At 42.3% G+C, this 24,045-nt stretch overlaps 1 protein-coding gene and 1 long non-coding RNA gene across 4 annotated transcripts; one reads left to right on the forward strand and one right to left on the reverse strand.

Annotated features, from left to right (window-relative positions):
* The first annotated feature begins 883 nt into the window (after positions 1-883).
* ATG4C (autophagy related 4C cysteine peptidase) lies at positions 884-22,234 on the forward strand. Of its 3 annotated transcripts, XR_011001845.1 has the most exons (13): positions 884-928; positions 1,142-1,227; positions 3,464-3,594; positions 4,398-4,481; positions 5,126-5,359; positions 8,484-8,805; positions 10,661-10,731; positions 11,885-12,021; positions 14,198-14,276; positions 14,940-15,016; positions 17,980-18,099; positions 21,031-21,582; positions 21,624-22,234. XR_011001845.1 is itself a non-coding variant. In XM_068198948.1 (11 exons), the coding sequence occupies exons 1-11, from the start codon at positions 2,511-2,513 to the stop codon at positions 21,199-21,201; spliced, it is 1,434 nt and encodes a 477-aa protein (XP_068055049.1). In that variant the 5' UTR covers positions 2,403-2,510; the 3' UTR covers positions 21,202-22,234. The 3 variants fall into 3 exon arrangements, 1 of the variants encoding a protein (XP_068055049.1); XR_011001844.1 differs by lacking the exons at positions 884-928; positions 1,142-1,227 and adding an exon at positions 2,403-2,518; XM_068198948.1 differs by lacking the exons at positions 884-928; positions 1,142-1,227 and adding an exon at positions 2,403-2,518 and having other exon boundaries at positions 21,031-22,234.
* On the reverse strand, positions 5,679-8,351 carry LOC137478844 (uncharacterized). The gene is made up of 2 exons (XR_011001846.1): positions 8,247-8,351; positions 5,679-6,042 (listed from the first exon to the last, which is right to left on the reverse strand). It is a non-coding gene; the product is annotated as an uncharacterized lncRNA (long non-coding RNA).
* Positions 22,235-24,045: the final 1,811 nt, after the last annotated feature.

The raw sequence follows: 24,045 nt of genomic DNA on the forward strand, positions 1-24,045 counted from the left end.
GCTGAGAAATTCAACTCAATCCTCCACAAATCCTGCACTGTTTGTTTTTTTTTTAAGCTCGGATCCCGATACAGCCAATGAGTATTTTTAAGCAGCTTAAGGCAAACGGATTAATGAAGAACCTACTTTACAAAACACTTTTTAAAAAACCTAAAAAATCCCTCAAGAGAGTGAGAGGAGATGCAGTGGTTTTGATGGGACTTTTAGAGAGGAAATGCAGGAGGGAATTGAGTCGGAGCACACTCAGCTGGGTATTTCGGCTGGAATTGAAATCCTTCAGGGAGTTTGGAGATACGGGAGGCATTTTGCTGTGGAGGAATCAAAAGACAGGGAATTAAAAAACAAAAGCAAAGCAAACGAACAAATAAAAGCCCACCAAAAAAAAAAAAAAAAAAACCAAACAAAACAAAACCCACCTAAACCAAAGAAAGAAACCACACCAAAAAAAAAAAAAAAAAACAACAAAGAAAGCCACAAAAAAAAAGGCAAAAAACCACAAAAAAACCCAAACAAAACCACGCCCCTCCCAAAAAACCCCAAGCAAAGAGAGAAGCGCTGTTAAAGGACAGCCGCAGAGCCCGTGAAGGGGCTGGGATTTCGCTTCCAGCCGCGACCCGGCCCCGCCGCCTCCCTCCGTCCTCCTCCTCCGTCCTCCTCCTCCATCCTCTTCCTCCCTCCTCTTCCTCCCTCCATCCTCTTCCTTCCTCCCTTCCTCCGTCCTCTTCCTTCCTCCGTCCTCTTCCTCCCGCCCGCCTCCCAGCCGCGCTCCCGCCGGACTACACTTCCCAGCGTGCCTCGCGCGCACCTGCAGCCCGCCGCGCCGCGCCCCCGCCGCGGCGCCCGCCGGGAGTTGTAGTTCGCGCGCCGCTGCGCCGCGGCCGGAGCAGCCCGGGCGGCCCCGGGCATGGCGGAGGCGGCTCCGTGAGGGGTGAGCGGCGGGCGGCGGGACGGGCGCGGCCGTGTCCTGTGGGGCCGGGAGCGGCCGAGCCCCTTCCCGCGGTGCGTGTGGGCTCCTGCCGGGGCTGCGAGTCCTGCCGGGCGAAGCGTTCCGTCCCTGCTGCAGGACTGAGGAATAACCTGAGGTTTTCTTTGGCGCCGCCGTCCAAGTGTCGCTCCCAACCGCCCTCGCACGCGTCCGCAGCGCCTCAGGAATGACCTCCGGCCGCTGCTCGCCGTCCTTCCGTGTGCCTTTCCCTGACTGTCGCCGCTGCCGCTCCGGCCTCCAAGGTACTAATGAAACCCAAAGAAGTCTTATTAACGAAGAGACCATTTGTCTTATAATTATCCCACTGAGGCTTCGTTCATCCTTCCCGCTGCGGTCTCACCGGCAGCTCGCGTTGCTGTCTGCTGTTTTTGCAAACAAATGCTGCTGCCGGGGGCTCTGGGGTGCTCTTCCACCCCTGGGAGCGCCCAGCCGGCATGGATCCCCTCGGCGGGGCTCGGGAGCTGGGGTTGCGCTCCAGCCGTGTCCTGCTGCTCCCTGAGGAGCATCGTGCTCGTCATGTGCATCTAAACAACTTCATAAATCGGGCAACTTGGGGATGAAACTATTCGGTGGGGTAATTTGATATGGAAGCCCGTTGGCTTTAATATTCCCTGGGACCTTCTCCTGGTGCTGTTCCAGTAACGTCAGTGGAACTCTTACTGATGATTTCTTACACTGATGGGAAGAACCTGGGTTTTGAAATGAAAAAACGATCCCTGGTTTGTGTTAGCATTCTTGGAGGCCCTTTTTGCATCTTTAGCATAATGTCAGAGAAGAAACGTACCAGGAGGAAAGATAAATGTGCTGTGGTGACCATTGCCTTTGAAAAGAAAATTAGCTTCTTTCTCATTTACATAATTTCATCTTCAGGCCCTTTCAGAACCGTAGAGTTTGTTTCATTTCTAATTTCAGCCAGAGGAGGCTTTTATAGGAGTTGGTTTTTAGGGCAGCCTGTGGTGTCTGGATCAGTGGTTGTTGCTGATGGACCAGGTGAGGGAAGACAGGACCAAACACTGCTCCTGGAGAAGTTCATCTTGCCACTTTGCTGTCTAGAGCTGGTGATCCAGTCAGGCTTTCCTTTTTTTATTTTTTTTTTTCCTAAAGGAAAAAAGAGTGGAAAAGGCAGGAAGGTAAAACCCTGCTTGAAATTCTCCTTTTCTTCCTTCCCCAGCTTAACACAAGGCTTATCACAGCAGGGAGGTAGACACTTGTTATTTTCACTAGGAAAACATCCCTCATGTTTGTGGGTTGGCATTGCTTCCTTTTCTGTCAAAAAGCAGGTTTTCATGAAATAATATGAGGGAATAGTGGGAAGATGTGCTAGGGGTGGTTTGGGCAGCAGATTGCAGATGCCAAAAAGTGGATCTGTGTTATCCTCAGGTGATGCTGTCACCTTGACATCTTTACCTTCTCCTTAATTACACTGTCAGTGATTGGGTTTACTTAAAATTCATTCCCAGTGGAGAGAAGTGACCCAGTTAAGTCTTTGTCCTGCTTTTGATCCCTGTTCCGCGGAGAACAGCACATGGAAAGGTAAATACAGTTCTAGAGACTCCTTTTAAAGCAAGGAGTTTTTTCCTGGCTCAGGTTTATTAATTCAATGAGGAAGTTCACTGTTGCTCATGTCAGCTGCTGCTGTCAGAACTTAGATAAAAGTTCTGTGAAGGTTGCAGTGATGTCCCACAAGAGCTGCTGTTGAAGCAGGAGCTCTTCATTTTTCAGCTGTCTGTGCAAGGGTTTGGGCCACCAAATACCATCAAGAAACCTTCTGTGTCAGGTGTTTCAAGGTGATCCGCTGACAGAACACACGCGGTGAAGGAAGTTCTGTTAATTAGCAGCAAACGTCCTGTTACAAATGGGGCAGCTGGACTGTGAAGGGGGTTCTGTCCCATTTTCCCAGATTTCTTAGAAACAGGGCTAAAGGCATTACCAATTGCCTATGTATTTATTTATTACCAATTATTACCACTTCAGGTTGCTTTTAAGGTAAAATCTGTCTTATCTTGCAGCACGGAAAGACCCAGTAAAGATGCGTTTCCATGGAAAATTTATCAGGAGTTTTTACAAAATTAACCTGCGCTGTGGTGGATTTTAACACAAAAAGTGCTTTTTGTTTTCTCTTCAGCAGAAGAGAACAGCATCTTTTCTATTCAGTGGGCTGCATCAGAGATCTCCACCTCACTGCTGATAGAATGAATGTGCTCGTGTGCCAGCACAGGATTTGTGCTCTGGAGCAGTTTGTAGCACAGGGCAGAGCTGCTGGAGAACATTATCTTTTATTTAGCTTTGTGTGGTGCTTTTATTGGTGTATATTTAGAATTAAATTATTTTATTACTTATTCATGGGACACGGGATTGCTTCTCGGTGCCTGGTGGTGGAGGGTTCTGTGAGTTTATGAGGTTATTGCTGTTTCTGGCCATGTTGGGCTTAAGTGCCTGAGTGGGGGATGCTGAGTGTTTGTATTTTGGTTTTTGCAGCAGCAGAACTGAAAGCCTCACAAGACAGCGATGGCTTTTTCCCTGCAATTTGAATATGGAGGCCACGGGGACAGATGAAGTAGAAAAGATCAAATCAAAGTTTATGTCTGCATGGCACAACATGAAATACAGTAAGTGGAGCAGAGTGTGGGGAGATCTGTGCTCATTAAAAGGAATGCAGTGTTTCTTGTTGACATGAATGGAATCATAACTAATTAATACCACAGATGCAATATGGCCCTTGTAACAATTTTTTCTTTGAGGTTATAAATTAGCCCCACTAAAAAACTACCTTAGCTTTTCATTTTTTCAAATAAACCTTGCATAATTTCATTTTAAATTACTTCTTTTAGAAACAGAAAATATATTCTGTAAATTACTCTAGATTTGCATAGGCTTTCAAACAGGGGTAATATGGAATCGTCTGCACAAAGATTTATTTTGTTTCTAAATGTACTTTTATGGAAAAAAATAGGATGGTATATAAGATAAAAACTCCACTGAAGAATCTACCCTTGAGTAACATTTTTCCACAGCTGAACATCAGTAATTCGTTTATGAGCAGCTAGATTTTCAAGTGTGCCCTTTACTAATCTGTCCTTGATTTTTCTGCTTTCCCTTTAGGACTGAAGTTGCTCAGATTTACCACCAGATTTTTGATAAACTTAATTAATCATAACTGAGTTTTGGAGATGTCTGACAAGATGAAAAGATACTTTTGTTTTCCTGCTTTCTTTAAGGCTGTCACATGGTTGAAAGGGACTAGCAGCCATTGCACCTTTTATGGGATTTTTTATGAGACCAAAACCCAACATCAATGCTTTTTCTTTTTTATTCTGCTTTCAGAGATTGCCTTTGGCTTAACCAGATGCTGTTAACATTTCCTTCTGGAAAGTTCAGTCACAAATTTGTATTTGTTTTGCATCTGTTCTAGGTTGGGTGTTGAAAACAAAAACTTACTTCAGTAGGAACTCCCCAGTTTTTCTGCTGGGAAAATGTTACCACTTCAAAACTGAGGGTGAGTACAGAGCTCTTTACTCATTCCAGTCTTCCTCAGCAGGAATAAGGTATTTTTAATCTTCTAGAAAGACTGGCATTAACAATTACCAAATCCAAAATATAAATATGAAGAGCTTAGAAAATACTAATTTAAATGTCGACCTCTAATGCAACCCATCCTAACCTGCTTTATTCAGATTTCACACCAAAACCTTGTGCTTTCTTTAAAAATTTACGTTGTAATTTGCACTTCATGTACCATCAGCTGGAGATTTTCTTTCTAAAAACTCCTGATGGAAATAGTGACAATGCCTGATCAGGGTCACTACACCAACACCTTTGTTATCACTTTCCAGTGTGCAGTTTTTAAGTCTCTCTCTTTATTTGACCATTCACAGTTGGGTGAATTAAGCACTTCCTTGCAGGTCAGTGGTTCCACTGGCACAGTGCTGTCTGCATGGTTCTTTTGATTTTTCCTTTTTTTTTTTAAATCTGGCATATTTCTGTTATGTTTGCCTTCCAATTTTCCTTTGTTGTACTTGAGGCAATTGTGAATTTTTGTAGATTTGTTTTTCTACTAAATTTGATATTTTTTACTTGCTTTCTAATAACAGAAGTGCCATAACAAATTAATTGGAGCTTAAGCTGTGCTTTGCCTTGCAGAATCTGGGGAGCTCTCTACAGATGGGTCCAATTTTGATAAAATCAACACTGAGATTTCGGGGAACGTCGAGGAGTTCCGCAAAGATTTCATTTCTAGGATCTGGCTGACCTACAGAGAGGAATTCCCTCAGATCAAGGGCTCTGCTTTAACCACAGACTGTGGCTGGGGCTGCACGCTCAGAACGGGGCAGATGCTGCTGGCTCAGGGTCTGATGCTTCATTTCCTTGGGAGAGGTGAGTTATGAGAGAAGATCTGTGTTTGCATAAGCACAGGCATTCTGTAGAGACCAAAATGGCCCTTTTTTATCCCAAATCTGAAGGGCCAGCTAGTTTTGGTTGTGGGCTTCTCATTCCTGTTGGAATTGTGTCCCCTTGCACAGAGACTGGGTTGTCCTGCCCTTCCATTTCTGAGAACCAAAGTGTGCCAAAGTAAACTTCTGTGAAGTTCCCAATATCCAAGTGTGAGTTAATACATCACAAAAGTGTGATCTCTCTGTCTGGGTATTCTTACCCATGCACATGCCCAGTTCTCTGGAAATTTGATGGTTTCTTGAACTCCAGGTGTAGGAGTGAGTTCCCCAGCCCATAGCTGTGGGCTATGGCAGAAGTGATGTTCTTTTATCAGTTCTAAAGTTGTCCATTATTGAATTTCTTCTGGTGTTAATATATTGAGTTCGTAGAAGGATTCTAATCTAACTTCAATACATCATTCTCTGTGTGGAAATGTTCACTGTGTCATTCCTTCTCTTCCCCCGTGTTCTTAGAGAGGAACTTCCCTTTTTTCCTTACCATTGTCTGTCTCAAAGTCAGTGCTCCCTCAGTCACAGCCAGCTGAAGCTTTAGGAGCTGTGGGACACTTTCTGCTGTCATGGGCTGAGTGTCCATGTCCTCCTCATTCTTCCAGGCTGAGCCATGTCCTGCAGAGAGGTATTTTAGGTTGTCAGAGTTAAGCACCTTTTCTTTCCATCCCATTCCCAGTGCTTTTCATAACTGATTTATTAAAGAAATATGGATATTGATCTAGTACCGATATCCGACTGTGATGGACAGAGACTCTAACAGTTTGAAGTTAGAAAGTGTATGTTTATTGCGGCGCCGGGCAGCGTGCGGGACAGCTCCCAAACACACACTGCACCTTTCAGGTGATTACAGAGTCCTTTTATCCATACAAGTATTGAATACCCAAAATACAAATACATATTCATCATTTTGGTACATCCCATCCTCGCTGCGTATGCTAATCATTTCAAAGCTATTACGCATGCCTAGTTTGTTCCTTGAAATGGGTCGGTGGTCCCTTTCATGGGGAGGGGTCCCAAAGTGAGGAAGTAAATGAAGTCTTCCTCATTCTGACCTTTCTACCTTTTCAATGCAAATATGACAAATGAACCTTGGTAGAGCTCCCATTCCCTGTCTTCCATTGGTTTCAGAACAGAGGAGGCCCACAACTGTCTTATGTTCCTAAAAGCTATTTGTCAGGTTCTATATTCTTCATTACAAACCCAGCTAACTAAACATTGTGTTGACAAGCAATCAATTGTTAGTTAACTACTAACTCTTAACTTCATCGAGGCCTACTCATTTGTTTTAATTAACTCTAGTAAGGCTTATCTCTAACTAAAATCTTAGCTCCTCTAAAATCTCTAAATCCCTTAAAGTTTGTGTTTCATAACAATCATCCATTGCTTGCTTCAGAATGACCCGAGGCACGGGCCTGAAGCTGCCCGGGGGGTTGAGAGAACACAGTGCATTGTTTCCTCGGCCATTTGTGGGATCTCAGGAACACTTCAGCAGAAGAGCCTTCTGAAAGGCTGTTTTGATCACACTTTGCCCTGGCTGTGCAGCTCTGATGTAAGCTGGGAGCAAGGTCCCAGCCCAGCTGTGCCACAAAGTCTCCGTTCCCGGCAGCGTCGGGACTGAGCTCTGGGATTGGCTCGGTGGATGTGCCTTTGGCTGTAGATATTTCACTCATGAAACATTCATTATCTCTTTCAACTGACTGCACAGATCAAAAAGCGTGTAAATACTCGTGCTGAGAACACTAATCCCTTAAACATCACTCTTCTTATACATACATTTAGAAGAAATTCAAGACCTGCCCAGAAGACTCCCTGTGAGCAGGAGTGTGTAATGGCTCATTTGGAAGTAACCCCAAACAAAAAAGCCTCGGGTTTCTATCTTTAAAATCCATGGTTCCAAAGAATTCCTTGCATGTCTCCCTTGTATCCTAATTTGGAAGATGATGGGGTGATTCCAGAGTGCTCTTGCTCCTGTGGCAATCTAAATCCACAGAAAGATGGGGTAGGCATGGTCTTTCTGGGCTGCTTTGCTCCTCACTCGGTCTTCTGACAGCTGGTGAATTATCTTTTGAAAAGCTTTTTATGAGGTCTGGGCAGCTTTGGAAACATATTTAGGTGTTTACAGGAAGTTTTTCATGGCTATTTACTCTTTTCCCAGAGATGTTTTCCTTCTCGTTTAATGGAGTTGTTTCTGTTAGGAAGCAAAACTTGCCTGAAGTTTCTAGCTGAGATATTTACACTTCCACTGCCATGTGGAATGTTCCAGATATTGCTGAATGTTGTTGTGAATGAGTTTGGATTTTAAATTGGAAGTTTTACTTTGCAATGCCTGTGCTTGAGACACTGACTGGAGTGTGAAGCTGAGAGCCCAGAACAGCAGGGCCTGTGAGGATGTTTCACTGAGCTGGCTCTGTGTTGGAACTGGGGGAGAATTCCAGGCACCTTCCCTGGGCCTGCTGAACCCCATTCTGTAGGAGGAATGCTATGTGAGATGCATCATCCATAGGGAAACCTTCAGCTGGAAAAGCAGACGGAAGATACTGAATGATATTTAAACAAACTTTCTTTGTAATCTAAAAGAGTTAATAAATTTAGTGAATAAAAACATCCTGCCTGCCTGTTTTTCTGCTATCTCCTTTGCCATTTTGCCAGGAAGAAGTGTTTGTTTTTACATCCATAATTCCTCAGGTCTGCCTGGTTTTTTAATAACTGAAAAAAAGAAGAATTAAGAGCTTTTGAAACTTCTTGTTTGATGCAGATAAAAGGTTTTTGGATAGTACCGAAGCAACATCAATGTATTTAATATGTAAGAGAGTTCTAACCTGTAATCAGGTGTATCTTGTTTATTCAGCTGACTGGGATGGTCACCAGAAAATCAAAGCAAATCCTGCTCTTCTACAATTCTTTGTTCACCTTTGTAACAGCGACATAGAAAACACACATTATGGACATAGAAAACACACATTATGGCTTTTAATGAGTGTGGGGACAAAGGGAAGCACTTTGCTTTTATGCCATAAAAGGAATGTTAATGTGGATTTTCCCTTTCCCTGCTGCAGCCTGGGTGTGGCCAGAAGCCCTGGACATGGAGAGCTGTGACTCGGAGTCCTGGACCAGCAGCACCGTGAGGAAGCTCACGGCCTCCTTGGAGGCGTCGCTCACGGCCGAGAGGGACCCCAAGGTCCTGGGCCGGCCCCCCGCCAGGAGGGACTGGGATGTCACGGAGAGGAGGAATGAAGTGTATCACAGGAAGATCATCTCCTGGTTTGGTGACTCCCCGCTGGCAGCCTTTGGGCTGCACCAGCTGATAGAGTATGGGAAAAAGTCCGGGAAGATGGCGGGGGATTGGTACGGGCCCGCCGTGGTCGCACACATTTTGAGGTAAAACGCCTTCAGTTCTCTGTTCCTTTCCTTTGGCACATCACAGAGAGGCATTTCTGAGTGTCCTGAGATTGCTTCAGCCTAGCTGAGCAGCAAACTGTTCATTATTGGCTTTGTAAAACACCCGTATCAGGAGCAGTTTCAGAGCTTTTTCATAGGCAGGAAGGGAAATAGCAGCAGGTGCAGGAGCTGAATGCTGAGCTTTTGTCAACGTTACTTCAGGAAAAAACCACAACATTCCTGTTTTCCTGTAGAATGCCAAGTATCTCTCCCAAACCCTTTTAAGTAGAGCTGCATTTAGTGAAGTGTTCTGAAAACTAACCAGTCTTTCAACCTTGGAACATGCATAACATTAGAGATTTTTTTTTTTTATGCTGTAACCTGGGGGCTGTAATGTACTGATAGTGTAATGAAATGTCAGAACTAAAATTGATGTTTTCAGCATTTCTTTGCACACATCAAATTCTTGTGAAACTGTAAATGTATGGGACTATTAATATTATAATTATATCCCAGTAAAAGTAAAGGGTCTGTGACATTCAGCATGGTTAAAAAAAAGAAGTCGAAAGTCAAATTTCTCCATACTGTGAGCCTTGATACCCAATTCTTTGAATGTTTTGGGGTTTTTTTGTAGTTCTATATGTTTATCTTTTTAGTGGAATCCAGTTTACCTGTAAACCAAATCACTAATAAGTCATTTAAGCAGCAGAAGGCAAAGTTCATGCATTTATATATTTTTATTTATATATATAAATTGAAGAGTTTGATATTTAGTGTAAATGTTAATCTGAGGTGCAGCTGTACTGGTATGCATCCATGTAGATGCAAACAGGGATTTTTAATGTGTTTTATTCTACTTTTTTCTCATGGTGGAAGCAGTCAGATTTTTTTTTTTTGCTTGCTTTAATAAATTATCTGTTATATTATTTCTCTCCCTAATGGGAGCAGGGAGGGTTTGGTGCAGAGTTACAGTCACCACAACCCCAGGGGTGATTTCCAGCCCTGCAGAGGTTTTCCTTCCTGGATCTTTCTCTCTTGCAGCAGCAGTAACAATGTACAGCTCCCTCATAACTTGGGAATGACTGCATTAAACCATTCCTTAAAATATAGTGGGGAATAAAGGGATAGTGACCATTTAATGCAGGTGTGTGCTGGAACTCAAAGGTAAATCCTGGATGTTGAACAGTTCCCTTTCTTTGTAAATGTTGTCCCTGATAGATGACTATGGTTCTGACTATCAACATGTATTTTCTTTTTAGGTCTGTTACTCTTAGTCTTTTGAGGAGAGTCTAATATTGTAATTATCTTTTTGAAAGTTTTGGTGAAACTGTTAATTTCCAGCTGCTAATTTGTAGCTTGTTACATGAACTGAGGTCAAGTAAAGAGATCTCAGGGGTTGAAAATAGTATTTTTGTCAGCAAACTTAGCCTTTATCATCAATACACATGACAGAAAATGGTTATAAACAGAAAGAAATAAAGTAATGACTATTAATTTCATTGTAAGTTCTTGTGGAATTTGGGGCCTTTTTTGTGGGTTTCATTGTTTCTTCTAAATAGCCAGACATTGTCATCTTGGCTTGGGAAAAACGTGGTGCCAAGACATCCATGGAGGCTAAAGGCTGGATCTTGGTATCCAGTGTTTAAAAACAAATAAAAAATCCCACCCCACCACCTCTGCTTCTCAGGAAGGGAACCTGTCTTGAATTAAACAAGATAACCCCTATAAAAACCCAAACAAACAAAAAACTCCTATCACAAACAATTAAAATCAACCCGTAAAAAACAAAAATAATTTGTTGATTGGTAATTTTTTTAAATGAATGGAAGTTACATAGTTCTGTGTTTGTACTTAGAAAAGCTGTTGAAGAAGCAAGAGACCCTGAGCTGCAAGGAGTAACAGTCTATGTTGCTCAGGATTGTACAGGTAACTGTGATTTTGTAGATTTTTTGCTAACATTTAAAATGCTTTTTATGCTTTTCAGTTAGCACTTAACAATAGAGCTTTAAAGGGAAAAAAAGTCCCTATGAGGTGGATCCACAAAATTGAGATTATGTAGACAAAGGGGCTCTTGATATGTGCAGATGGTTCCTGGCTGGTTTGGTATTTTATAGTGGAATTCCAAATCAGCAAATCAATTATTGCCTCTTCTCTTTTTACATGTAGATGTTTCTGTTAGTTGGAAGCTTTCAGGTTTTAATTATTCCTTTTAGAAGTTTATATGCAGCAATAAATATTTATTGGCTTTCTCCTAACCTACCCCTTCTGCATTTCCTTGGCATTGCAACTCAGCAGCAGCAGCAATTCCCATTCCACAAAATATTGCTGGGAATGAGGAGGCTCAGCACTGGTTCTGAGTCACCTGGGTGTTGAGTTTTATTTTTTTTTTCTTTGTTAAGGTTGGGATTAAATGTGTGAGATGGTATTTTCTGTTTGGATGTAGATGTTTATTAGTTCTTATTTATATTACAGTCTTATAACTCGTGAATTCTATAGTATTTTAACAATTTAAAAATGGACTTTTATCTCTCTTTTTAGAAGGTTTTTTTAAGGATAAACTTAAAAATAATTAAGAAATGATACTTAAATTATTTTTAGTTTAAACTTAATAACTAACTACCCATGGCTTGTAATGTGGACTTTTTAAAATATAATTACACAATATTATTTAAACTCATGAAAAAGAAGGTGAAGAAGAAGGACTAGTTGCTGTTCTAAATCCTCTATCTTGCTATATATATATTACTAAATTCTAAAACTTTTAAGTTTTTCACCATGTGATATTACACATTTCTTTTTAAGCTCCACACCCATAATCTCTGTTCTGTCATTTAATTTTGGAAGCTTTCTCCACGGCCTCAGGTCAAATGCAGTGTTCTCCTGGGGGTCAGAGCCTGCCAGCACAGAAAGCCCAAAATTCTCAGCATCCAGGGTTCCAGCACCTGGGCTGTGTTTTGGGAGGACAGCAGGGTTTGGGAGGGCTGCAGTTCTAGTTTGTCACACTGCGATGCCACCTTGGAGGTGTGTCTCTGAAGCCTGCAGGTTCTGTTTGAAATGTTCACATTTCTGTGTGTCTCAGTCTACAGCTCGGATGTTATTGACAGGCAGTGCTCTTTTGTGGATTCTGGGAAAGCAGGCACAAAAGCTGTAATTATATTGGTTCCTGTGAGACTCGGTGGAGAGAGAACAAACACAGACTACCTGGAGTTTGTAAAGGTATGAAATGAGAGTTCAATCATTTTTCAAAGAGTAGCACAAGGGGATATGAAAAGCAACTTCACGAGGGTGATTCTCCCCATTAAACGTGTGGTGGGGATTTTACAGCTGAAGGTTGTAAAGTTTGACTTTACAGATTTGAAATTTCCCTATTACAAGATCAGACATAATTGCAGAGCACATGATGTCCCTTGGTAAAGCAGTGATAACTGTCCTGCTCCTCCAGCAGCCACCTGAAAAGACATTAATGCAGTGCCTCAAATTACAAATGGTAATTTAATCTAGCAGGACTCTAAAAGCATATGAAACTAAGGATCAGGCAGCATTTTAAATTATAAATACACTCCATTCCTTACTCTGTTTCTTATTTTCTTAAATAAGAAAATTGTTCAAATGGTTTAAACTTGATGCCTGTCCGTTCTTCCCATTTTCTTTTGTCTCTTTGTTCCCATGGAATTATTTGATATTTTTATTCACTGCTTTAATTGTTTTTTTCCCTGTCTGGGTGAAAGTTTCTGAGGATGGGGATGCAGGAGTAGCAAGCAGTTACCACAATAAAAATGAGCTGTAGAAAAGGGACGCTCAAGGAGAAGGCAGAGGGGGAAGGTCTGTGCTGTGGTTTTGTCAGCAGAGGTTCTGCAGATACCTGAGCATGTGCTGAAATCTTGCCTCTTGCTCCTCCTTGTTCTCTTAGCCCTGCTGCTTTTATTTCATTTTCCATGCTCCTCTTCATCTGTCTTTAAATTTTGGGTTCATTTTTAATTTACCCCAGGGTAGGAGCACGGACAAAGGCTGAGAGTCTGTAAAATGATTTATTTTGTTGCTGTCTCTTCACTGTAACATTTCAGGAAAACATTTTGATTTTTACTGGCATGGGAAGACAGACTGGTGAAGGCCTTTAAGTTATGAACTTAAATGGTTATTAAATTCTTCCCTGATTATTTTCCTTGTGTTTTCAGAGAGTTGGTTTTGGAAAGTTTTAGTTTTCAGCTGGCTCCAGTGAACGATTCCTGCTGCTTCCTTGCCAAGGCTGTTGCAGCCTGACGGAGGCTGAGATAAGAGGGCTCTCAATTGCCCGAATCAGTCACTCCAGTGTCTGCCCTGACTGTTCCCAAGAAGTGACCACATTTCTTGGAGTCTGGCTTTAAGTTAAAAATGCAGATTTTAGAATGTAGCACAAGAGGTAATTTCTACAAAGGATTTTATATTTCTGGGTGAAAATGGATAAATTTTTTATAATTCACTTTTACAAGAAGCTTGCCAAAGATTAAACAGTTATCCATTACTCTGAGCAGCTTTGCTCCCTCTCTGCTCTGCCCTCCTTGGCTCTTGAAACCTTTGCCTCTGATCTGCCTGAATGTTCTGTGATGCTCAGAGCATTTGCTAAGGAAACCTCCTTATTTATATTTTTAAAAGTTTTCTAAGGAAACCTTCTTGTTCGTATTTTAAATAAGGATCACTTCCTTAACCTGTGTAAGCCATGGTGGATTTGACTCTGTAGCATCTCAGAGAAGGTTTTTAAGTGACTTTAACCTTGTCTAAACAGGGAAGATTTTATCTTGAGAAGCCTTGGTGTTAGTAGTCTGACAATATCAATCTTTTTGTTGAAAGAAAAGCTCCCTACTTACACTGAGTAATGTCCCCTTCCCAAAAGTTCTGCCTTCAGAAGGTTCTGGTTCCTCTGTCCTCTCAGGCCACCTCCAGGGACATTTATGGGGCCTGTCTGTTGTGTGTTTTCTGTCTCCTCCCTGGATGTGGGGCAGCTGTTTTTGGAGCTGGACCCTGTAATTAATTACTCTTAACCTCAGCTGGCATTTCTGCCCAGGATGTAAAAGTTGATGCTCTGGCCAGGCTTGTCCATTTGAGTGCCAAAAGAAGAGAGTCCCCAGGGGCACAGGATGTAAATGTGTGTGAAAGCTGGAAATCTCGATACTTTGGGATATTTGGACTAAGGAACTGGTGCTCAGTGTGTGACATGATATTTTGTCTCCTCTCCAAAAACACGTGTGGGTATCTCATAGGAAGGGAGGACTTTTGTGCTTTCACTTTGGTCAAGCCCCAGGAAGTCATCGAGTCAGTCTTTAAAAGAAACAAAATGATTTGCCTAAAAGAGTGAAGAGCAAATATTTTAACTCAGTTTAATACTTTGGTTAATGATTGCCTGTTCTTGTTTTAGGGAATTTTAAGCCTGGAGTACTGTGTTGGCATTATTGGTGGCAAACCCAAGCAATCCTATTACTTTGCTGGATTCCAAGGTTAGTGTTTGAATGTGTTATGTCTCCTCAGTATTTTTTCTCTCAGAGTTAAGAAGTTAATATTGAAGCAGTGGGAAATAGCGTGATTAAAATAGTAAAATGAGTACCTTATTAATTCATCACATCTCCCCAAGTCCAGCCATTTGTCATTTACCCCACGGAGTAATTGGATTCTGTAAAATGTACATTTAATTTCCCTTGTTGCATAAACAAGGCATAATTTATCTGTTTCACCAAACTTGAGGAGCATTTGCTGTTCCTGCCTGGCAGTACTTATTTAGGTATTTACTCTCTCCTGCTTTAAGTGGTGTTAGTTGATGCCTAAATGACAAGCAATATATTCTTGCTGTCAGGATGAAGCAGGGCGATACATTTTTCATATGCAAACTCCAGAATATAATTGTGTGTTTGTAAAAGTAATTTTATCACCAAAAATTAAATGACAGTTTCATCACTTTATAAAAATTCTGCTTATACAAGCATATTTGATTATGCAAAAGTTAATCTGTCCTGCAAAAACCTATGCTTCAGTCAATGAGTATCAGCCTGGCAAGCAGTTACTCACTGGCTTTTTTTCCAGCTGTTCTGCATAGAAATTGGATTGTAAGCAGTGTAATAATAAGGTGTTTTTTGAATTACTTGTCTTCTGTTTTGTCCTTGCAGATGACAGTTTGATTTACATGGATCCTCATTACTGCCAATCTTTTGTAGATGTCAGCATAAAGGATTTCCCTCTTGAGGTACTATGGATATAGAGCTGGCACTGTTTTCTTCCCATATGAATCAAACACTAATTATTTAGAGCTGTTCTAGCTAGCTGCAGCTTTATGGTTTTACAGTTACATGTTATTTATCAGTGTCCTGCCCTTCTTTATAGGCCTGTAATCAACAAAAATGACCAGAGGTTAAATCTCAATATGGAGGTTTAATTTTTACTTCATTAATCTTCATCTGTTTTCTTTTTAATGATCGTAAAATCTCCAAAGTACATGATCGCTTCATTTAAGTAATTTTCCATCAAAGAAAATAGATGATATTTGTAGATCTTAAACCTGTTTGGATTTGGGGTTGATAGTTTGTCTTTTTGGTCATTGTATTTATTTTTTTTAATTCAAATTGCAATCAACATCAGGGAGAATCCCTGTGGTATTCAATAGTAGGAGCCTGGAAATTCATGGAGCTAAAGGAGGTGATTAGAGAACTCAATTTACAGCTACCCTGGGAAAGCATTGTCAGCTGCAAGGAAGTGCTCAGTGGCCTGGCACTCACAGTCACATCCTCGGGGCCATCCACACAAACTGTCCTTGGTCTTGTGTCCACCTTCAGGTGAACTTCCAGCAGCTCTTGGCTCAGCCTGAGGGGCCATCCACAGCCAGGGCAGGAGCAGCTGCTCCAGAACAGAGCTGGAACAAAACCCCATCAAATGGTGTTCAGGAGAGCTATTCATATAGAAATAAAAAATCTCAGAGGACCTACACAGGGCTGATGTCAAGTCCTTAAAGCAAACACTTCATATTTGTCATTATTTATGCTTCACAAAATGCTTGACTTAGCACGTTACATAATACAGAAGTGGAAGATTGTCTAGGAAATGAGAAATGAGAAGGTTCTGAATGAAGCAAAAGAGCACAGCACCAAAATGGGTCAGCAAATACCCCAGCCAGGAGGTTTGGCTGTGTTCAGAGATGCCTTTAGGTTTGCCCTGTTGAAATGAGAAGGTTCTGAATGAAGCAAAAGAGCACAGCACCAAAATGGGTCAGCAAATACCCCAGCCAGGAGGTTTGGCTGTGTTCAGAGATGCCTTTAGGTTTGCCCTGTTGAGATACTTGGAGGAAGAGTTGGTGAGTGCCAGCTCTGCCTGGGGTGATTACCCAGATCCTTCCCCTTTATCCTCACAACTGTGTTTTGCTCCAGTGCCTCTGAAGATTTTACAGTTTGGGAAAAACCAGACCAAAGGTGGGAAGAGCACAGAGCAGCAGAGCTGAAGTGAATTCCTTAAGGTCCTGCTGTGGCCAAGCTACAAAAACACATCTTTTGGGTTCTGTTCTATGACTCAGCCTCAAAATTGTGCTGCAGACTGGCATTAATCTGAATTTCTTAATAATACCAAGGTTTTAAGCTGTGTTTGGAAGGTATGCAAGCTGCCAGCTTGGCTTGATCTCATCCTAATGCTTTCCTGCAGACGGAAAATAGATTGCAATTTAATGCTTGGTGCATTTAATAGTATTATATCTTTGTCCAGAAATGTCAAAAGTAAACAGAAATTGCTTTCTTAGTGTGGATAGTTGCTTGTTAGATTTATCTGTAGGGAGTATTTTCAAAATTGACAAATTGTCCAGAATAAGTTGGAAATCAATCCACTCTGTATTGGCTTCCAGCATCCATTTGTTTGGAGGAATGGGGAAAAAAACCCTCCCCACTTCTCTTTGTTGTGCAGTGACTTGTGCAGCATTAAACCTCCTGCACAACTGCAGGGACAGGGCTGCTGCTGGAATGGGATGTGGAAGGCAGGGTTTGATTTTTTTTTTTTTTTTTAATGCATTTGATGACTCAGGAATTAATATTAAAAATACAATTGCTGTTTATAAAATTGGAACAGTGAGGAGAAGAAGCAGTGACTAAAATCAATCTTGCAGAAACAGCTCTAATCATCTTTGTGGATATTTTTTAATAGAGGTTTTACAGAAATACCTCTCGGGTTTGTAATCACCAGGAAAGAACAATATATTTGATTATGTAAAACTGCTGCAGGGATGGTTACACTCGGATTTGGGAACCAGTGCTGTCTTCTGTGGATTGATTTTTGTGATTAGCAAAAAAAGGGATTTAATAGAGGGAGGATGATGGGTCATCCTCTGTGTTAGAAGCAGAGTAGAGGGGACTGGCTTGCTCTGAGAGCAAGTGAGGAAATAATTGCAGTTACTGGACAAAGAGCTTCACCACAACTGCAGTTCCTGTAATAAATAACCAGAATCAGGGTAGATGAGCTATACTTTTTTTTTTCCTCTCATAAACTGAGTGGGGAGCGTGGGGAAGGGGGTGTTGTGTTTGTTTTGTCTTACAGCAGGGCTGCTGAAAGTATCAGCTCACAGCACTGGCGGGGCAGCATCTGTCAGGGAAAGAGATTTCACGTGAGGAAAAACCCATTTGTAAAGCAGGGCATGTTTGGTTTTTCCCTACTTACGGATCATTGTGATATGGTTTTGCTTTTGTGTGTTTTGTGGGTTTTTGAACCCATTTCATTTACTGAAGGAAAATGCATGAGGTTGGTTTATTCCATTATGTCTCTTTTATAGAGGCTTGGGGGAGGGAAGGGGCACTGGGCAGTGGTAGTAAAGCAGTAAGATAGTGCAAAAGCTGTTACAAATTCAATTTGCAGAAGCGCATTCACCTTCTCTGCCTTGGGAATATTCATAAAGTATTGCTGGGAGCAGCAGAGCTTTGACAGATTCCAAACTAACCTGGTGTGTGGGAAGTTTGGGGAATGCAGCCTGAACAGCAGGAGGTTTTACACGGCTGGGGAAGGGTGGAATCACTTGAATATTATGGGGGTGGGAGAAATCACTTCCAAAGTGTGTGCTGGGATTTAATTCGGGTGGTGCAGGGTGTTTTAAAGCTGTTGGGGGGACAAGAGTAAACACATGGATCTGTGCCATTCCCGACCGTAACCGCGTTTTGTGTTTTTCAATTGGGAAACTTGCAGTCATTCCACTGTCCTTCTCCCAAAAAGATGTCCTTCAAAAAAATGGATCCGAGCTGCACAATAGGATTTTACTGTAGGACTGTGCAGGACTTTGAGAAGGCTTCTGAAGAAATCACCAAGGTAGGTGCTGGAGCTCCCAAATGCATCCCTCAGCCAGAACGGGCTGTGGGGAGGGGAAGAGAATCAGCCTCGCCCTCCTGCGCAGACCCGATTGTCCGTGTGGCGTTTGTCCCTGCTGTTCCCGTGGTCGGAAAGGCAGCTGTTGGTTCCAGCGGCTTTTCCCGCTGGGAGGCCGGGCCGAGCCCGGCTGGGCTGCGCGAGGTGCGGCGGGGCTGGCGCCGGCGGCCCCACGAGGTGGCACTCGTGGAGTGGCAATGTCCCCTCCAGCCCTGCCGAGCCGGGCCAGCCCGGCCCGGGGGCAGGCTGGGGAGCAGCCCGGCCCTGGGCAGGGATGGAGCAAACCCGCAAACCCAGATTGTTCATTATTTCTCCCTAGCACAAGGGGCTTTTCCTGGTGGGAAGCGCAGGGCTCTGGTTGGAGCTCCACGGAGCGGGTGCCATCCAGCAAATGTGTCTGACCCCATCCTTCCCCTGGATAAACTCTGCTCTGGAGTCATTTAGGGCCAGTTGGAATCAAGTTTTTTTCTCCTTAGCTATTCCAGGATGTGAGGGTATAAAATGCAGCATCCTCGCTGTGTTCTGTGAGCTGCTCTGTGTTTGGTGGGTTCAGAAAATGCTCTGTGAAAAGGATGCGGCAGCAGATGGGCTCAGTGTTAATATTCCAGCCACAGCAGCACAAGGAATTAATGTTTGTCCAACACTTGGAATGTCCTGATAAGTGGCATTAGTACTACAGCCAAAAAAGCATTTTTTAAACTTACTGCTGATTAAAATAAATAGATACTGATTGATGCTGAAGTTGTTTCTTTGATTCTTACCCAGACAGGTAGAAAATAGATTTAAAGAAGTAGAAGTTCCTAAGCAGCAGATACATAGAAAGTTTAAACAGTGAAGTTTCTGTTCTTCCATGTTTTCCTGTTCTGTCACATAGACTGTCATAACATGGTAAAAAACAAATAATTACAAAATCAGTTCCAGCAGAAGTTATCTTTTCCCTATTTCTGTTCTTTCAAGTTTGGGATTAAGTACAGTTTTTTCCTGAACACAGTTTGTGAAAATACTCTTGACTGATCCAAGTGTTGGCGTTACTATCCTGGTATTTTAGGTAGAAGCTCTTTAATATTAGTGACATTATTTTCTAGAAATACATTCCAGGCAGTGTCGGTTTGAAAAGAGGGGAAAGTTTGGATACAGAGACAATGTCAGAAACATTCTGTCAATTGATCTTGCAATCCTTCCTTCACATTCTTTGTGTTTTCCTTCTCTTCCATTATTTTTCCCTTTGTTTGCAATTGTAGTGTGGTAACTCTTGAACCATAAAGCTCAGTGCATTCCTAGTGTGCCCTGTGGAGGCTGGACTAAAAAATCCAGGTTCTGCCTGCTTTTTAGGGTAATAAGAGGTGGCAGATAAGGTTTAGCTTTTATACTTGAGGATAAATATTATGGGCATTACATGTTTAGAGACAGATAAATTAGGGCATCAGAATTGAGGCCCGAGTGGAGTGATGGGTGCAACTCTATCCAAACCATATTCAGGCTCCCCTCTATCCAGACCCATGCCAGAAAATAAATAATCCCTTGGGATTATTACAGAGCTGCACCTGCCTGTTTGTGGGCCAGATGTAGCAGAAATGAGAGAAGAACTGGAGCTGAAGGAGGGTTAGACGTGGACTCAGTTCAGCACCAAGAATTCTTGTTGCAGTGACAACAGTGACAGTGTAACACTGAAATACTGAAAATACTGATTTTATCAGTGAACTCCTTTAGCTATCACTGTAATGCTGTCTAGAGGAAACTTGCAAGTTGTTTAGAGTTTCAAATTCTCTGTGGTCACTGTTGAGAGTTACACAAATCTTGACCAGGTTTCCCTGGACTTTGTTTAGACATTTCCTTGCCCAGTTCCTGTGTTTAGGGTTTCCTCACCTCCCTCAGCTGTGGAGATGGAAGTTTCAGTAGAGCTGAACACAGACAAGGCAGTGGAACCCCAGGATTTTACTGGGATTTATTTATTTATTCTTATTTTTTAAATGGTCCCTCAAACCCTGACTGTCATTTTTTGGAATAGTTCTTACTGTTTAAAGATCTCTTTGGGGATTTTCTTACTGTTTTAGACTGATTGTTCTCCTAAAATGGTGCTCAGTGATTTTTAGTTCTGCACAGTGTGTATCGCTAGCCCGATGTAGTTCTGCAGCCACTGCAACACTGGGCTGGTTTTTCCCAAGCAGGTAAGAAAAAGTAAAACAAATTAAAAAATAAATCTGTGGACAAAACACCCTGAAAGGCTGAAATGTCTTTCAGTATTTAGTGGGGTTTTACATGCTCTTAAAGATGTTTTGCTGATCTGTTTCATTATTTATCATTCCCCACACCCCGCTTCTCCGTGCTCAGTTTTCTTTTTATAAACATAGATTTTGGGCACCCTGGTTCCCTGTGACTGTCACCAATCTGGTTTGAGCCACGTGCTCCTGACTGCCTTATTTACATTGGTGAATGTGTTTGAACTTCTAACAAAAACACTGATGATTGCACCGGCTGATTCTACAACAAAAATCCCCCCAGGATTCTCCGTTGCTGCAGAATTCACACCTGGGCTTGAGGAGAGACCCTTATGGCCATTAACTATTTTGTAGAGATCTTTATCTTCTGTCTTTTATCCTTTTATCTTTCTCTTTGTTGTACTGAGTCTGACAGCACATACAGGTGATCTGTGTGCTCAAAACCAGGGGTAGGCAGGAAATTAGCAGCTGCCTGAGAAAGGGAAGTAAATATCTGATAGAAGGAGGAAATGTTTAGATTGTGCAATGCTTTTGTCTAATGAGATGATTAAAATAATGCATTTTTTACTTGGCAGTCATCATCAGGTGAATATCTGCGCTTGCTGTATTTCTTCATTTCCAAGTAATGTTTTATCTGGTTTGTTTTACATTATAGATGCTGAAATCTTCATCCAAGGAGAAATATCCCCTGTTTACTTTTGTCAAGGGTCATTCTAGAGACTATGACTTTGCTTCCAGTCCACTCCATGAAGAAAATGACCTTTTCTCCGAGGAAGAAAAGAAAAGACTGAAGAGATTTAGTACAGAGGAGTTTGTCTTGCTTTAAGGACATTTTACACGAGAGCATCGGCAGCTGTCCAGCACTTGCCTTTTAACTATAAAAAATGTACCCAAATTCCTTCCCTGAAAAGGCAAGCCTGTACTGAAATCGGTCTATTTTCATAAAGATGATAATGTTTTATATGTTAAAAGTCTTTAAGATGTCAGTTATTAATGTATGTACTAATTATTAGTGCTCACTGCTGGCTGGAGGAGTGTCTGTGCCATTGTGGTAGTGAAGGGAGATGCTTTGCTCAGAGCCAGCTGTGCCTGCAAAGCCTGGCCAGTCCCTGAATGCCAGCCTGTGCCCTCCTGTGCTGCCATTCCAGGCCACTCCAGGGCAGGGCTGCCAGGTGGGGCTGGCTTTTCCAGGGATGCACATCCAGCGGTGTGGAGACCTCGATGTTCCTGTCTGCAGCACAGCTGGAGTTGTTCCTGTGGGAAGTGGACAAGTCCCAGCTGCCCCACCAGTTCTGCTGCCACCCTGCCACCATCCGGAGCAGCTCCTGCTGGAAAGGTGAGGTTGATGGATCAGGAGGCACTGGCACTGGCAGTCCTGCCATAATGATATAGGCTGAATTGGGAGTTAAGGTACTATTTAGCAGTATGACTTTCTAATGGTTTCTCATTAAGCTTGCTTTGGAGCCTTAATATGAGGAGTGAAGATAAAGTATTACCTTTCCCCACAATTTTTAAAGGTTATACTATTAATATTAACTGCAACCAATCAAAGCAGCTGGAGACAATTATTAGAAGAGAGCAGTGTTTGTTTCCTGTTTCAGCTACCGTGATGGTGAGGCTTCTCCTGCCAGAGCAGCTTTTAAATCAAAGCAAAGGGGGGTGGATGTGGAAAATTCTGGGCTGTGATGATTTTTTGTTTTGATACGTGTTGTTACTGTACAAATGATTACTTGGTGGTGTGTGTTCTCAGATTGCAAACAAATGTACAGAAATAGTTTCATGTTTTAACAAAGTAAATACAATATTTAAAGAACCATATTAACGCTGCTTGGGAAATAAAAGAGGTATGAAAACATGAAGTGCATGTGCCTTTTATATTAATATTAGATCCTCTAACAGTGAATATAATCCTGCATCTAAACCAATATTGTAAGGGGTGAATACTCTGTTTATTTGCAATAAAGGCAGATTTTATTGTTGTGTTGTAAACCAAATGTTACCTGGTCTAAGTGCTGCTCAGGCACAGAGGCACAAGTGTTACTTATCCAAATAATAAGCATCATGTTTGTTCATTGAAGCACCTTTTACTTTTATGAGCAAGAAGTGACTAATGGACAGATTTCAGGCAGAACTAGACCAGGTCTGTATCTGTGTCGGGGATGGAGAGTGCATTTGCATGTGTTAATTAATACTCATATAAGGCAAAATGTTCATTTGCTTTCAAGGAAAAAAAAACCCCACACATTATTTGTCTAAATCAGTAACCTCTGCACTGCTGCAACCTGCTAATATTTTTACTAACAGGTATGTGAGGATGTTTGGCTCGATCTTCATATTTTTCATTAATAGCCCAGAAGAGGGAGTAAACAACGTGTTTATGGAATTTAGATGTCAAAACGAGGAGAATTGTGGATGGCAGAGCTAGAAGAGAGAAGATTGCTGGTGAGTGGGGCACAAGGGGATGCAGCTTTAGCAAAGGCCTCAGGGTGGTTCCTTAGGGTGGCAGTGGACAGGAAACCAGACTCCAAGTTGTGCTTTTCTTTCACATTAAAGAAAAGCAAAGCAATCGGCTGCTGCATCATTAACAGCTCCTGTCACAGAGCAGGGGCTGGTCTGGTTCCACTGGTGCTCTCCTCTCTGCTTCCCACCAGGAAGGGCTCAGGAACACAGGGAGAACCTTCAGGAGCCTGCAGGGATGGATTGAAGATTTCCCTTGGAGCTCGGTGGTTTTGTGGCTGTGCAGCTGAGGAAGCCCTGCAAGGCACAAATGTGCAATGCATGTGCACTGGGAAGGGGGAGAGGAGCTGAGGGAATATTCCATGGGCAGGAGCTTTGTGCCTCTGTGCTGAATTCCCAGGTCCAGCACTGACCCACCCACTGCAGCACAGGAGCTCCGGCTGAGATGGGAAGTGAAGGATGAATTTTCCTTCTTCCATGACTCCACCACCTGAATTCAGGTACCTTCAAAAAATCCCACGTGCACAGACCCACCTGAGCCCGCTGTGTCTGCAGAAAGGAGCTGCTCTTCCAAAGGCCTTGGGTTCAGAGTTCTTGGAAAGGAAATGCTCACAAGGAATTACAAGAGCCGTCTCACAGAAATGTCAAAAATGAAAATGTGGGTCTGTCATTCCAGCAGCAAACTTCCCTAGAAGGATGGAATGGTTTCTCTTCTCTGTCTTTTTCCAGTTAGATAAAAAATATAGTGGCTGAAACATCTTTGAACTTATTAAATAGTGAAAGTTTTTCCCTTTCTAACTGAGGGAAAGAAAAGTAGCAGTGCTAGAGCAGCACCTGGGTGGGGGTCCTTTAATTTGTAGCAAATCCTTTAGTTCACCATAGCAGGATTTTCTTTAAAGACTGCTACAAATAATTGTTAAAAATTCATGGCTGTTTTCAGGGGTTTTCATCATGGTTTTTGTCCAAGGTTTAAGCACAGACAAGTCCACAGAAGGCCCTGGTGGCACAAGTGAAATTACCCGGTTACTAGAAATTGATGTTTTTGGGTAACTACAGGGGACTTTAATTGGAAGCTATGTTAATCGTGTAGTAATTCTCTTTACCTCGTCTGCATTAGCTGCTGAAAACCAGGCAATTAATTTGTGTCATCAGTGTTGCTGCTGCTGCCTTCAAACACAAACCTGAGGAGCATCAGTTACTCACACACCCAGCA

The sequence above is a fragment of the Anomalospiza imberbis genome, chromosome 9 (genome assembly GCF_031753505.1).
Source record: "Anomalospiza imberbis isolate Cuckoo-Finch-1a 21T00152 chromosome 9, ASM3175350v1, whole genome shotgun sequence".
Classification (NCBI taxonomy): Eukaryota; Metazoa; Chordata; class Aves; order Passeriformes; family Viduidae; genus Anomalospiza; species Anomalospiza imberbis.

Excerpts from the sequence above, each read along its gene's own strand:
- ATG4C (XM_068198948.1), top strand. Across the intron at positions 4,482-5,125 it reads TTACCACTTCAAAACTGAGG|AATCTGGGGAGCTCTCTACA; the intron begins GTGAGTACAGAG and ends TTTGCCTTGCAG. Across the intron at positions 5,360-8,483 it reads GCTTCATTTCCTTGGGAGAG|CCTGGGTGTGGCCAGAAGCC; the intron begins GTGAGTTATGAG and ends TCCCTGCTGCAG.